This window comes from Symphalangus syndactylus, chromosome 18, assembly GCF_028878055.3.
Source record: "Symphalangus syndactylus isolate Jambi chromosome 18, NHGRI_mSymSyn1-v2.1_pri, whole genome shotgun sequence".
NCBI lineage: Eukaryota > Metazoa > Chordata > Mammalia > Primates > Hylobatidae > Symphalangus > Symphalangus syndactylus.
The window spans coordinates 61,221,535-61,237,318 of NC_072440.2; the positions used below are offsets into that span (position 1 = coordinate 61,221,535).

At 48.2% G+C, this 15,784-nt stretch overlaps 1 protein-coding gene across 1 annotated transcript in view; it reads right to left on the reverse strand.

Annotated features, from left to right (window-relative positions):
* Positions 1-5,870: 5,870 nt before the first annotated feature.
* Positions 5,871-15,784, reverse strand: part of MYO18B (myosin XVIIIB) — a 297,959-nt gene continuing 288,045 nt past the window's right edge. The window contains exons 43-44 of the mRNA XM_063623416.1: positions 8,819-10,064; positions 5,871-6,063 (exon numbers count right to left, since the gene is read on the reverse strand). Of these exons, the coding sequence (XP_063479486.1) occupies positions 8,831-10,064 (1,234 nt within the window). The 3' untranslated portion in view covers positions 5,871-6,063; positions 8,819-8,830. The remainder of the gene's footprint in view (positions 6,064-8,818; positions 10,065-15,784) is intronic.

The window sequence follows — 15,784 nt, forward strand, 5'->3', positions numbered from 1 at the left end:
GTCTCTTAGAAGTGATGTTTGAATATCACCAAGCACAATGCCTATCTCCTCACAGACACACAGGAATGGGAGCTATGATGATTCTTAACAAAGGGTGACAGGGTCACTGTGTCACCTTGTCACCAGAGCTGCTGCTTAACATCTGTCACTGTGCTCTGAAGGGAGCTGCCTATACTGACAGCTAAATAAGCAACCAGGTCCAGGGAGTGGGAGTCCAGTGTGAACTGTCCATCACCTTCTGGAGACAGCAGCCGGAGCTTGGCCAGGCCATTAATCACAACCAGAGCCTTCTATGGCTGCATCCGACATCCTTTGACACCTGCCTCTTCTAGCTGCAACAACAGTCTCCCCTCTCTTGTGCTTCCTATGTACAATCTTCGGGAGTGGGAAAGAATGCAGAGCCTTAACTCCCCCTCCTTGAACTCTGCAGAGACCCAGGGGCCTTGAAACACGGCTGGGTCTGTGTTGGCCTGGAGAGGGCCTCTGAAATTTGAGAAACGTACATTTGGCTTATCTGAGTTCCTTTCTCAGGAAATTGACCTTTGGGCCTCCTGGATGGTATTAGAAAGCTGAGACTTTCCAGATTGCTGCACCCAGACAATGAGACACACCTGCTGCCTGTTGACCAACTCCTCTTTCTTGCCGCTCCTGTTCTCCTTCCCTGCTTTATAAGCCCCTAATTTTAGTTGGTTGAGGAGGGAGAGGTTTGACAGTTAGGCTGACATCACCTCTAATACAGCTTTTCTTCTGGAGCAACGTTTGCTGTCTCAATGATTGGCTCTTTCTGTGTGGCGAGCAGCCAGACCTAGGTAAAACCCCTGGAGTTTGCCAACAAAATTCTGGTTCTCCGATCAGGAATTCATTGCTTATGGCTCAGTGGCCATGGATCAGGAGCATTTCAGAAGCCCTCCTAGCAGCTTCTCAGGCATATTTGGCCAGAGATGGGTTTCAGTCTCCTTCTCTTCTGCATCACCACTGCCAGCCCAAATTGCATTCCTGATTGCCTAGGAAGAACAGGCTTTGAAATTTGACATCTGCATCCAGACAGGTGAGTGCCCTCTATGGGTCCCTGACAGCAGGAGTCTCTTCTCTCAATATGGGGGAATTCCAAAGAAATTTCCATTTGTTGCAGTTTGGACAAGCCCAGTTGACTGGTTCGAGAGTAGAAGACACCCTGACTGTTTTGGTTTGGACACTCTTGGGCTTGTTATTTGCTACTGCAGTTAGTATTTTGATAATTGTTTGTTTCCATAATAAAGATTTTCTTCCCTGGCAATACTCGTGGTCTGTAATATGAGCAACTGGACCTAGGCCAAACCCCTGCTGTTTGGCAAAATATCATGCAGACACAGAAGGATGACCTGTAGCTGCTGGACTACTGGTGGGACATCAGGTGGTAGGGCATGGCCAATGTATGTATTTCCAAGTATATTACCTGTCCCCCCCAGTAAACCATAAGCTTCATGAAGACAGGGCCTTTGCCTATTCCATTCTTAGCTTTATCTACAGTGCCTGCAACCGTGCTCAGGACATGAGGTGCTATTTGTTGAATGAATAAATGTTGAGTTCTAAACTCGGCTTTGCTATTGAGTGGCTTTGGAAAACTCACTTTCTTCTCTGAGACCCATTTCCTCCACCTGTAAAACTACCTTGAGGCTTTCATCTAGTCCTTATGGTCTAGGGTTCTTTCAAGACATGGGCGCCCCGTTAAAAATGGCCTCAGGGTATAAAAGCAAGAGGAAACATTTGCAGGAGAGCATTTAATCCACATGGATTCATGACCACCAACATCCTCACCTTTGAAATAGTTTTGGTTACATCAGCAGGGACGCCATAGCAGGGCACAGCCATATGGTCGGAGCCACAGACTTGGGCATCAGGGAGCAGTTCTTCTGAGACCAAAGAACAATGATTCCACCATTTACGGCAGGCTATCTGCCAATCAATGGGCTAAGTGATTCATGAGCTCTCGATTCCTTACAAGGATGCTGGGAAGCTGGTACTAGTTTAGACCTATTTTCCAGATGAGTAAAGGAGAGGTCAGAAAGCAGTGACCTCGACTCTCTGACCTGGCGTGTGAGTGGCAAAGCCCAGGCCAGGGGCCAGGCCATGTTGATATCCCAAATTCAGGTAGCAGAAGTGGTAGTATCACAGACTTGGATGACGCTTACTACCCCGGGTGCTGGGAGTGAGCACACTGCCTATGTGACATCAGGGCCCACTGTGGAATTTCTGGAGTCATCTTGCAGGAAAGAAGCTCAAAGCCTGGCCAACATGGTGAAACCTCGTCTCTACTAAAAACACAAAAAGTAGCCAAGCATGGTTGCGGGTGCCTGTAATCCCAGCTACTAGGAAGGCTAAGGCAGGAGAACTGCTTGAACCCAGGAGGCAGAGGTTGCAGTGAGCCAAGATCACACATTTCACTCCAGCCTGGGCGACAAGAGCAAAATCCCATCCAAAAAAAGAGAAAGAGAAGGAAGGAAGGAAGGAAGGAAGGAAGGAAGGAAGGAAGGAAGGGAGGGAGGGAGGGAGGGAGGGAGGGAGGGAGGGAGGGAGGGAAAAAGGAGGGAAGGAAGGAAGGAAGGAAGGAAGGAAGGAAGGAAAGGAGGGAGGGGAGGGAGGGAGGGAAAAAGGAAGAAAGGAAGGAAGGAAGTAAAGAAAGAAAGAGAAAGAGAGAAAAAGAGAAAGAGAGAAAAAGAGGGAGAGAGAGACAGAGAGAAAGAAAGAAAAGAAAAGAAAGAGGATGAAGTTGAGTAAGTACCTCCTGCTCCAGGCTGTGTTGGGTTGGGGGATTTGAGAGGCATGGGGATGGTTGTCAACTTGTAGCATGTTAAATTGACTTTTAATGAGTATCTTCAGGATTTGTTTACTGCTGCATAATGAGGAAGACTTTGCTGTTACTACTTGAAATTAACCTTTTTGGATGCACCACTTACACATCATTGAAGAATAATGACTGATTTCTTCTTTTATAAAAATGTGCTTCATAAAATAAACGTATTATAAATTTTTAACACAGAACTCACAAGATAATTTCATCTTTATTTTTCTTCATACTACGGCTTCCTCCTGACAGTATATTCATTTTCTTGCTTATTGTCTGTCTCCCCAGCTAAGATATTCCCTGAAGAAAGGCAGGGTGACTCTGCCTGCTCACTAGAGCTCAGGTGTGGGGAACGGTGCCAGGCACTTAGAAGGCATTCAGCAAATACGGACTGAATAAATAATATTACTGGCACATGAAGAGAAGCGCATGGAAACTCAATGGTCCCAGGCTCTGAAATGCCCAGGAAACATCAATGCCAGGAAGGCAATGTGAATCTGTTCCCCCCGGCATTGATAATCTCTTCCTGACTTCCAGAATTACCTCTGTTTGTGGACCAAGCTGGGAGCTTGGGACATATGTATCCTGTATGAATAGTAAATTATTCTGTATAATAATATTCATTCTGTATGAAAATTATCCTGTATGAATAAATTAATAGATTAAGTGATAATTAATAATTAAATCACCACTTCCTTTTGCATTGTGTTACAGGCTGAATTGTGAACCCCTAAAACTCATGTATTGAAGTTCTAACCCCCCATACCTTAGAATGTGACAGTGTTTGGAGATGGGACCTTTAAAAGGGTGATTAAAATCCCAGCACTTTGGGAGGCCAAGGCAGGTGGATCACCTGAGGTCGGGAGTTCAAGACCAGCCTGACCAACAGGGAGAAACCCTGTCTCTACTAAAAAAATGCAAAATTAGCTGGGCCTGGTGGTGCATGTCTGTAATCCCAGCTACTCAGGAGGCTGAGGCAAGAGAATCGCTTGAACCCGGGAGGCAGAGGTTGCAGTGAGCTGAGATCACACCACTGCACTCCAGCCTGGGCCACAAGAGTGAAACTCTCATCTCAAAAAAACAAAAACTAAAACAAAAAAAAACAAAAAAAACAAGATGATTAAAATCAGGCCATCAGGGTAGGCCCTGTTTCAATATAACTGCTGTTCTTCTAAGAGAAAATTTGGACACAGAGACAGACACCAGAGGTGCAGCCACATAGAAGAAAGACCATGTGAAGACACGGCAAGAAAGCAACTATTTACAAGCCAAGGACAGAGGCCTTAGGAAAAACCAGCCCTGCTGACACCCTGATTTCAGACTTCCTGCCTCCAGAAACATGAGGAAATAAATTTCTGTTGTTTAGGCCACCCAGGCTGTGGAATTTTGTTACAGCATCTCTAGCAAACTAATACAGTATGCTATAGTTTCCCTTTCCCGGTTTTATTAGAGTTTAGTCGTTCCCATTACTGAGATGAGAAATGTTATTATTATGAGATGTTATTAGAGTTTAGTTGTTCCCATTGCTGAGATGAGAAAACTGAGACCCAGCGAGGGAAGTGACTTGGCTGAGACTCCGTGACTCGATGGATTTCACTGCAGAAACCTTTGAGAGAGCCTCGTGCAAGAGCCTGGGTCTTCTCCCATTCCCACCCCACACCTAAATGTTGGTGAGCCTTTGGGTGGTGCCCCTCTTTGCCAGGGCTTCTGACTCCACAGAAGTCCTGGCTCCTTTCCCCGTGTGTCCCAGCACTCTCCAGTGACCCAGAGCCCTCCTGTGAATGGCAGGAGGTGGATGGTGGATTCACCGAGTGGGAGACTGTGTCTGCATCAGAGACGACAGGGTCCACTGTTCCACCAACATGCTCCATCAGAGAGGCAGGAAGGTCTCCAGAGACGGTGAGGTCTCCAGTGAATTTCCCTCCTGCCCCATCCTCCTCCCTTGCCTCACTTCTACCCAGAGTCTCTAGTGAGGATGATCAGAGATGAGAGCTCCTCTTTTTGGAGTGACCTTACCAGTTATTATGGGTTGAACCGTGTGCCCACTTTCCCCAGCCCCACTCAAAAAATGTTGAAGTTCTAACTCACAGTACTTCATAAAATGACTTAATTTAAAGGTAGGGTCTTTACAGGGTAACCAAGTTAAAATAAGATCATTAGGGCGGACCCTATCCAATATAAAATGGGGAAATCTGGATACAGACATGAACAGAAGACGAAATGAGGAGACACACAGAGAAGACAGCCATCTACCAGCTAAGGAGAGAGGCCCTCACAGCTCTCAGAAGGAATTTACCCAGCTGACCTTGAATCTGGACTTCAACCCTCCAGCTATGGTGCTTTGTCATAGCAGCCCTAGCAAACACTAACACAGCAGTGATCCAAATGGGAATTCCCTCCCACGGGTGGGAGCTATGATTGGCTACACCAGAGGGGTCCTGGGGATGGAGACAAATTTGGGGTAGGATATGGAGTCTATGCTAGTGGAAATTTAAATAAAGGCAGCATTTGCTACCTAAATGTGGGCACACATATGCTAGCTTCGCCTTGGTAAAAAGGGAATAAATTCAAGGTTCTTGAATGTTGATGTGGGTGCACATTTGTAGGATGCATATATATCAGTGTGTCGCATGCATTCGGGGTGTGTGGGCTCATTTATTTGTTCTTTGGCTCATTCATTCATTCATCATTCGTCAGTTTCTTGAATGCTTGTACACACTTATACATACACAGGATAGAGAAATGAACTGGCAAAGGAATATAACAGACAAGCATGGGGATTAAGTGAGCATGGAGGAGGAGCATTTGTTTCAGTTTGATATATCAGGGAAGACTTCCTGGAGGAAGTGAGCTGAAACTGGCCAGGTGAAGAGGAGGAAGGTCATGGCATGTAGACATGTAGGAAGAGAAATAGCAGTATACACCCCAAACTACACACAGTTTGGGTTGGTTCTATTCCTTCTAACAGTCCTACCCCTATCTGCACCCCATCAACACTCTGGAATCCCAGGTAGCAAGGCCATAGAGAAGGCACAGATGCCCAGGAGTCAACACTTTATTTTGTTCAGGCCAACCACACTGGGAGCCCAGCATCCCCGCAGGATATGCCTCTGTGGGCTCATCTCGCCTCTTGACGGTGGCCATGCTGGCTGGCTCTGGCCACCAGGGAGGCCTGGCCAGTCTCTCTGTCTCCAAGTTATTGTAGAGTCGGGAAGTCTTCAAGGGCAGCTTCAAGGAGGCTGGAAGCAAACATAAGTCAGAGTTGATGAATGGGACAAAGGATGGGTAAGGTTTTTTTTCTTTTTCTGGAGGCAGGGTCTCACTTTGTCACCCAGGCTAGCGTGCAGTGGTGCAATCGTAGCTCACTGCAGCCTTCAGCTCCCAGGCCCAAGTGATCTTCCTACTTCAGACTCCCGAGTAGCTAGGATTACAGGTGCATGTCACTACACCCAGCTAATCTTTTATTTCTTGTAGAGGGGTGGTCTCACTATGTTGCCCAGGCTGGTCTCAAACTCCTGGCCTCAAGTGATCCTCCTGCCTCAGCCTCCCAAAGAACTGGGATTACGGGCATGAGCCACTGTGCCTGGCCAGGAAGATGGGTACATTTTGATAGAGACAATGGGGTGGAGAGCCTGGAATTCTGTATACCCAGGTGGCGTTACTGTAGCAACTCCACAGAAAGGGATGGCAGAGTGTAGGCAGCAGAAGGAGAACAAGTGGGGGAAAAAGTTGGGATAGATTTCCCAAAGGTCCAAAAGTTCCAAAGTAACCTGGCATTTACTGCATCTATGGGGTGCCATGCTCTATTCCAGGAATCTCTCATATTCTCATGAAATCCACAGCGTTACTTTAGGTAGTTACCCCTGTTTTCCAACTGAGGACACAGGAGCTTGGTGAGACTGCATCACTTGCCCAGGGTCCAATGGCTAGTTACAGGGCAGAACTGATCTTTGGGGGGTCCTGCTTGGTTCCAAAGCCCACCATGCATTTGCATCGTTGGAGGTGCTGCATTGTATAGCTGAAAAACTAGCATCCTTGGAGAAGAATCTTGCTTAGGGTAGGGAAGGGGACTTGAGTTTAAAACGGAATGGCAGAGACAAGATGTTCTGTGACGACTTCTGCTAAGGACTGTTCCCCTCGTGGATGTGTGCCCTTTACTTGGCCTTTGAAACTGCTTTCTGTGTCCCCGAGAGCATAATAATGTAAATGAATATCAGATCTTTACTCGGTAATTGAGAGCAGAGAGAAGGCCATGGTAAGTCAAATTAGTTTGCTCTGATATAGTCCAAACCTGTCTCCACGGAAGGGGCAATGGCTTTTTGATGGGCTGAGGCTGTCTCTCGAAGAAATAGAGGATGTGTGGCTCATTTGGGTCAAGGAGGCCTGGGGGTTGCAGCAGGTGCACCCTGAGAGCCATGTGCAATCGCTCGACCATCTGAGCCTTGAGCTGCAGCGAGTTCTGAGATTCAGTGACTGGGAGATTGACGAAGGCTCATAGGCTATCAGGCAGCTATAATTTCACTCACGAAGATGCCTGGAATGTGTCCCTAGGGAAAACTTTTAAAGATAAATGTAGGGATTCTAGAGCTGGAAACCCAATTATGCCCTGGTGATTCTGTACAAGTGACTTTAATCTTTCTGATCCTCAGTCTGTCAACCTGGTAAATGGGAATAAATAATATTCACCACCGCTTGGGGATATCAGGGGTACTAAATGACTGTCTGATGTGTCCACTCAATAAATGTTAAGCCTTGGTTAGTAATGAATTCTTTTTTTTTTTTTTTTTTTTTTTTTGAGACGGAATCTTGCTCTGTTGCCCAGGCTGGAGTGCAGTGGCGAGATCTCAGCTCACTGCAAGCTCCACCTCCCGGGTTCATGCCATTTTCCTGCCTCAGCCTCTCCAGTAGCTGGGACTACAGGCACCCGCTACCACGCTCTATTTTTTTGTATTTTTAGTGGAGACGGGGTTTCACCATGTTAGCCAGGATGGTCTCAATCTCCTGACCTCGTGATCCACCCGCCTCGGCCTCCCAAAGTGCTGGGATTACAGGCGTGAGCCACCACACCCGGCCTGAATTCCTCTTCTTACCTTGACTCCAGATGAGTGGCAGGATGAGTGCTAGGAGGGGGAGGAAGGGCAGCAAGTAAGTTACTTCTCCTGCATCGTTGCTCTGTGATTTTTGTAATTGTTCCCTCCCCCCTCAACCTAGGGCCTCAGTTTCTCTCCATACGTAATGCAAGTGGACTCCACTATTCTGAAGGTCTTTTCCAACTTGGCCCTTTGCATGTCTGTGATCCCACCACAGATCTTCCATCATTATGTGGACAGAATGCCATCACAACTCCTTCAACCCCAGGTGGAATGACATTAAGAAAAGAAAAATGACAGTAGGGCGAGGAAACTTTAAACATCTGGCACCTTTTTTTTTTTTTTTTCTGAGACAGAGTTTCGCTCTTGTTGCCCAGGCTGGAGTGCAGTGGTAGCGCCCTCAGCTCACTGCAACCTCCGCCTTCCCGGTTCAAGCGATTGTCCTGCCTCTGCCTCCTGAGTAGCTGGGATTACAGGCGCCCGTCAAGACACCCGGCTAATTTTTTGTATTTTTAGTAGAAACGAGGTTTCACCCTGTTGGCCAGTCTGGTCTCGAACTCCTGACCTTAGGTGATCCACCCACCTCAGCCTCCCAAAGTGCTGGGATTACAGGCGTGAGCCACCGTGCTCAGCCACATCTGGCACCTTATTTAGCGTCATCCCAGAGGAACCTCTTACTTTCTGATGTGTCTGCATTTCAAAGTACAAGGAAATAGAGGTACCCAGCAGAGGGCTTCTGAAAAGCTTTGCATCCAGCAACACATGACTTCAGCTAAAACCTCTAAAAATCTTGGTCTCTAGAGAAATCAGTTGTGGCATTAAGGACAGTAGTGGCACCTGCTCTCCCCAAGGCTGCAAGGTGAACTCTCATTCCCCAAGAATAGCCCCAGCCTGTTGCTTTTACCTGAACTGGTTCCTACTTCTGGAGATATTTTTTCATTATGCTTGCAACATCGTCGTCTTTCCTCCCCGTCCCTGGCTCTCTGTGCTCGGGGGACGTTTGCTCACCACCGTCACCTGCAAGTCGTGGGATTCCTGGTCGACTTTTGACGCTGTCAGCACTTTTGAAGGACACGATGGAGCTGGAGGATGAGGACGAGTCGGACAGGTGAGCAGGATCCTCCTTGGGCTCCAGGCTCTTCTTCAAAATGGTCTTGATCCCCGAGAGAAAGGAACAGTCAGCCTCTTCTGTCTCAAAGTGGATGCCTGAACGCCGTGAACCGTCTTGCCCACCTTTGGCTGCTCCAGCCAAGGATGTAGGCGTCTGGGGCTTCCGGATAGCTGGGAGGAAGTCATCGAAGTCCACTTTGGTCTTGCGTTCGTAGTCAAGGCTTGGGAGTTTCCAGCTGAACGGGTCACTGCCTAGAGGTTCCTCCATCAGGTGGGCGAACTGGCGGTTCTGGAAAACAAGCGGCTCCTTTCCAAGGTCTGGACAGCCCGCATCGTCCACAGAGGACTCCAGACACCGCCTCCGAGGACGCAGTGTGGGCGACAACAGCGTGTCCCTGGGTGTGGTCGGAGAGCTCAGTTTTCTCCCCATGCTCAGTCTGGATTCTAAGAGGGACTCGCAGGAACTGAATCGGGTCTTCGCCTTTTCGGGGAGTAGGGTTGTGCCCCCAACACCGTCTGAAGAGATGCATTTGAGGCTGGTGGACCTCAAGAGACCACCAGTGGCCCCTTCGATTTCCAGGGGTGACTTTGCCCCAACCCTCAGCGAGAGGTTTCCCTCGTCACTGCCAGCCCTGCCCCTCCTTAGTGTGGAAGCCCCAGTCGTCTGGTAAATGGGGAGAGTGGGCCAGTCCTCCAGGCCCAGCGTGGACCCCTGGCCTCTCTGTGCTCTCTTCCTCCGGAGCCCTTCCACGAACTCCGAGAGGGCCGCTGAAGGACTAGGCAGCTTCTCCCTCGACAGCGGGGATGTATTTGTACTCCGAGAAGCCAGGGGAGAGGAAGCAGCTTCTAATCTCTCTGTGGACTTTCTCTGGACGGCAAGCCCTTCGCCATCCCCAAAATGACAGTACTTTTGCCGGCAGACAAAGTGGGGAGAAACAGGCTTGTCTCCCAAGGTCTTGCTGCAGACATCGGTGGACCGAGCTCTGCTCAGTGCCAATGCCGACTGGGTCCTCTCAGTGTCCCCAGCCTCCTGGTTTATCCTGTGCCAAGAAGAAAAATGCAGTCTGCAGAAATTGTGCAATTCATACAATTTGTGCAATCGGTGTGAGAGCCCCTAAGCACAGGCACTAATATTATTTTTCTTTGAAAATACCATCCCTACCGCACTCTCAAATGAACCATATGATTTAATGTGCAAATTCAAGCCACGTAAATGATTTCTTGTTGCTTTCTGAATGCAATTTCTGTCTATAATTAAACCCAGCTAAGTACATTTGAGTAGATTAAAACTGCAGCTAGGACAGATGAATTAGATTTATGAGGCATCATATCTGACATGATAGGACCTATCGTCCCAGAGCTTACTGTGAAGTAAGTAGTTTGCTTCTTCAAGACCGGAAGGGGACATGCAGTGGGCTGTTTGTTTATTTGGGGCCAAGCCCAGAGGACCGTCCCACCAAGTGGGGCTTCTGAGAGTCAAGACCCAAATATGTGTCTCCACGGGATGCCCCATGACATCCCTGATTGTTTCATGGGGTGACGGTCTAGGTAAAATCTTTTTCCCCCAAAAGGGAAAGATTCACATGAAATCAACTTAAAACCAAGACTATACACAAGAGGACAGACGGTTTCTATTTTGGGACTACACCAGACGTGGCTTTTATGCAGAGGGAGTTTGTGGCAGCAGCGCCAAAAACACTTTGCCTCTGAAAAGTAGGAGCCTCACAGTGGGACCAAATTATAGACTGTAAAATAAATGGCATCATTCAAAGGAGAGAGACTGGAGTCCATCAACCTTTCCTTTAATAAACAAAATCTATTTGTCCTCTCTCTAAGAAAAACGACCCCATTCCCTCCCCCCAGCAAAGTTATAATTTATTTTTTAAAAAACTAAAAAAGTTGCCAAATGTCAGAGTGTTGACATTGCAGATAAAACCACTGTGGGCTCAGGCCTGAAGAGATGCTGAGGGCAATGCACACGTGGGTTTCCAATCATGGAGTCCCTGCCTCTGCGTGCTTTGTTGCTGGAACTGTAACAATCAGGACGATTGTAGGATTCAGAACTCTATGTATAAAGGGTGACTGAGATTCTGCTACAAGACTTTGAGGAAGACTTCTTGCTTACCCAGTTGGGTAACACCACCTCCACTCCTGATCACACAGGACAATTTAGGAGAAATAGAACTGACCACCATGACCCAATGGGCTTTTGAATCTGGGAAGGAAGCCAAGCCAAAGCTCCCTTGAGGTGATGCCATGGAAGGCACAGGAGGGAATGGCTGGGGTAGGAGAGCAGTGCCTTTCCCAGGGAAATAGGTGGGGGCTGAAATAGACTCAATGTTTGTCTCCCCCGAAAATTAATATGTTGACACCTAATCCTCAATGTGATGATATTAGGAGGTGGGGCTTTGGGGAGGTGATTAGGTCACCAGGGTGGAGCCCTTGCGAATGAGATTAGTGCCCTTATAAGAGAGGCCCCAGAGGGCTCCCTCACCCCTTCCACTGTGTGATGACACAGTGAGATGGCCATCTATGAATCAGACAACAAATGTAACTGCCAGCACCTTGATCTTAGATTTCCCAGCCTCTAGAACTATGAGAAATACATTTCTGTTGTTTATAAGCCACCTAGTCTATGGTGTTTTTGTTATAGCAGCCAGAAGAGACTGTGACAGGCACCTAGACCCTGCCTTCCTGAGTGCCCCTGAGGACAGAGCTTCAGTGATCCCACAAACCTATTTCCTCCAGGTCTGGCAGGAGCTCCCCAGGCTGGGGGCCTGTGTGAGGTCACCATGGCAATGATGGGCCCGGCTATAGGGCTTCATGAGGACAAGGCATAGAGCTGGCTGTGATCATCTGCCTCTCCTTACTCCCCATGTCAGATGGGTGGAGGAGGGTTGCAGTAGTGGTCTGGTGACGGTTAAGACCTGGGTGTCAAGGTGGCAATGTGGAGGAGCTATCTCCTTTCTCTCTCTGACCATCACCCCCAGTCCTTCTCCTGTGTGATCAGGCTTGCTATTCCTGCCCTCTTGCTCACCCTGCTCCAGGACGCTGGTCTCCTGGGACAGGCCAAGCCCTCCCTGCTTCTGGGTCTTACACGAGTGGTTCTACCTGGAGTCCTCCTTCCACTCCCCAACCCCTAGTCATGGCACCTTCCTCCTGGGGCAGCTGGGACAGTGAAAGAAACGCCCTTGATACTGTCTCTGGCACCTAATTACCCAAATAATGGTTAGTGGTTATGATGAATAATTTATAACCAATAATAAATGGTTATTAATTATTAATAATTAAAGGCAATCATTATTACTACTATTTAATTTCTGAATCTCCAGAACCCAACCCCACACTGGACTCAATAAAAGCCTCAATTGAAGTTCAAAGAGGGATGCACAGAAGAATGAATGGGCAAGTGACCTTCTGTCTCACCGTAAGAAGAAGAAAGGTTGGTTCCTATGTGCCAAAACAAAAGCCACACATTTGCTCAGAGCAGCTCCCTCCTTTCCTACTTCTTGTCTGTTCCCCTCATAGCTGGACATGGGCTGGAAGAGGAGATGGAGGGCTCCTTTTTGATTCCCTGAAGGCATATTTGTCACCTTCATTGCTTTGGAATCCCTCCCCGAATACACAGCAAGATGGCATTCACACGCCTGTATTTTTTTTTCTTCCTTACTTTTTATTAATAAACAGCTTGGAGCTGCCAGGGGCAGTGGGCTGCCACAGAACTGACAAAAGTCATTTCCACCCTGTCCTGGCCCTGAAAGGAGGCGGCTGTGATGAATGAGTGTCTTGGATGCTCTGTCTCATCCATCGCCTGCCACGTGAGGAGGGCAACATTGAGGGCTCCTGTCACTGAATCTCCCGGGACTCTGCCATCCTGCTCACCCTGGCTCCCACTGCCACTGCTGACTGCAGACGCCAGGGCAGGGCATGAAAAAGGAGGGTGAAGAAGTCCCAGGAGGAGGTGGGGGGGAGGAGGAGGAGGAGGAGGAGGAGCCAAAAAGGGGGGGAAAAAGGCATAAAAGTAGGAGGAAGGAGAATCACAGACCACAAGTCTGAACTGACAGTGTCTTGCTGACTCTCATTTCGGCACCTCCGGAATTGGCACTGAGCCCAGCATGTAGTAGATGCTCAGCAAATGCTGTCAAATTCAATCAAGGTAGATGAGAAAGAAGAGGTAGTCAGGATGAGAAAAGTGGAGGCAGGGCAAAGAAATGTGAGAAGAAGAGAAGGAGGGCTAGAGCATGAAAGAAGAGGAGGCAGTTTAAACAGGAAAGAAGTTGAAATGAGATGGAGAGAAAGAGGAAGGAGACCCAGAAGGGTGGTGGTGATGGAGAAGGAAGGAGACTTAGGCAAAAGCAAGAAGGAGAGAGGGGAACATCGCAGACAGAGGCCTTTCAGGCTGGCAACTAAGGATCTGCCATCTTCGGCTTTAACAAAAAGGTGAGATAGGCTGGGGTCCATGGCGAAGTAGCCAGCTGCCCAGAAATGGGGATCTGGAGGTCACAGTCTGTGAGTGCTGGCGATCAGGTACAGAGGCCATAGGTTTGCTGGGACCAAGCCAGGAAGGTTCCCAGCTATGCTGGCACAGGGGAAGATCCACTTGCCTTCCCTGGGGCCCTTGAGGAGCAATGCCTTCTACAAGGCATGGAAGCCAAGATGTCCCAGCACAGCCACTCAGGCCCAGCCTGGCTGTCATGAGGTCTGATGTCTTGAGATTGGAGTGAGCTGAGTCCTACCTTTCTGAAATGGTCTGATGCCTTTGAAACCTCAGCTGGTGAGCTTAAAACAGGAATACAAGCCAGGTAAGTGTAGACTCCTGGGGGGCTGGAGAGGAGAAGTGGGGGTCGAGTGAGGAGAGAGAAGGAAGAGAGGGCAAGAAGGAAGGAAAGAAAGAAGCTGCCCATGGCCAAGTGCTTCTTCCTGGCTCTCCCATGCAGAAACCCACCTACATCTCTGCAAGTGCTCTTTCTGTTTCCTCTCTGCACCACCTCTCAAGGTATAAAGTTCCTTGCATCCACTCCTTTCTGTATAGAGACTGAAGAATGTAATCTGAAATCAGATGCCATTTTGTAGGCTTTAGGATAAGGATCCCAAGTTCTGCTGAGTGAGGCTGGATGATCATCCCCATTCCTGTCCCAGCACTGGACACTTCAAACACGTCCTGTCTGACTTCATCTGGGGACCAGTAAGAGTCTTTTTTTTTTTTTTCTAGCTGTCCTCATAGGACCACGTCGGGGTGGCTCAGATGGAACTCTCCATCATCATCATGATGGAGGGATGTCAGATAATCAACATGTTACCGCGCCTGCTTCCCAGAGCCTGGGCCAGGGAGAGGGTTGATGTATAGAAGGCTCTCAGAGTCACTATGAGACAGGATAGGCAGGCGCACTGTTACTCTTCAAGGAGAGGCTCCAGAAAAGCCTTGGAGACTTCTGCTGCCTGCCCTGTCGTCTGTCCAAAAAGGAATATCCTTCTGGTATACCTGCTATGGGAAAGAGCCAGAGGATAGTCCTTGAGCATCCAGCCACAAAGATGCCGGGGCTGGTTCTATAACTTAGTGGATGAAATAGTCATTGGTCACAACAGCTACCCCTGACTAGATACCTACTGTGCGCCAGGTGCTGTGCTGGATACCAGGAATATAGGAGAGAGCAAATGGATGGCTCCTGCCCTCATAGCCACCCTGAGAGATAGGGATTATGACCTCCAGGCACAGAGAGACTGAGTAACCTCTGCAAGCACACACAGCTGGCAACCAAGTCTGGTTTCACCACTCACTAGCCATGTGACCTGGGGACCACTGCCTAACTTCTCTAACCCTCAGCCTCCTTAGCTGAAAAATGGGGGAAACCAGACTGGCCTTGCAATGCTGTGGAGATAAGAACTGCATGAGGGCAGGATTTTTATCCATTGTATTCACTGCTACCAGTGTCTATAGAACAATGTCTTAGGACACAGTAGGTGCTCAATGAATTTGTGTTGAGTGAGTGAGGGAAGCATCAGGGCCCTAACACATTGTAGGTGCTCCATAAACATGTGTTGGATGCATGAGTGAATTGCCGGTCCTCAGGCACATAGTAGGTGCTCAATAAAATGTATGTTCAAGTTATGAATCATGCTCCAGTGCTTGTCACATAGTAGGTCCCAATAAATACTGGACGGATTAAATGAATTGATGAATAAGGGTATTTATATGAAAATGCTGTAAGTATGGGTTGCTTCAAGTTATAGAATTTTGTTAGGTAAACTAGGACACGAAAACTCAGGAATACTGAAATTTCCATTCTTTCTAACCTGCAAGGCTAAAATCAAAAAAAGAGCTTCAGATGCAGAGAGACCTGAGTTCAAATCCCAGCTCTGTCTATTCCAAGCCAGGTATTTTTTCTTTTCTTTTCTTTTTCTTTCTTTCTTTTTTTTTTTTTTTTTTTTTTTTGAGACAGTCTTGCTCTATCACCCAGGCTGGAGAGCAGTGGCACGATCATGGCTCACTGCAAACTCTGCCTCCAGGGTTCAAGTGATTCTCTTGCCTCAGCCTCCCGAGTAGCTGGGATTACAGGTGCACACCACCACGCCAGGCTAATTTTTATATTTTTAGTAGAGAGACGGTTTCACCATGTTGGTCAGGATGGTCTCAAACTCCTGATCTCAAGTGATCCACCCACCTTGGCCTCCCAAAGTGTTGGGATTACAGGCGTGAGCCATGGCGCCCGGGCCCCCAGGTATCTTTTGAAGCCTGAACTTGCACAGGTGTAAGAGTGAG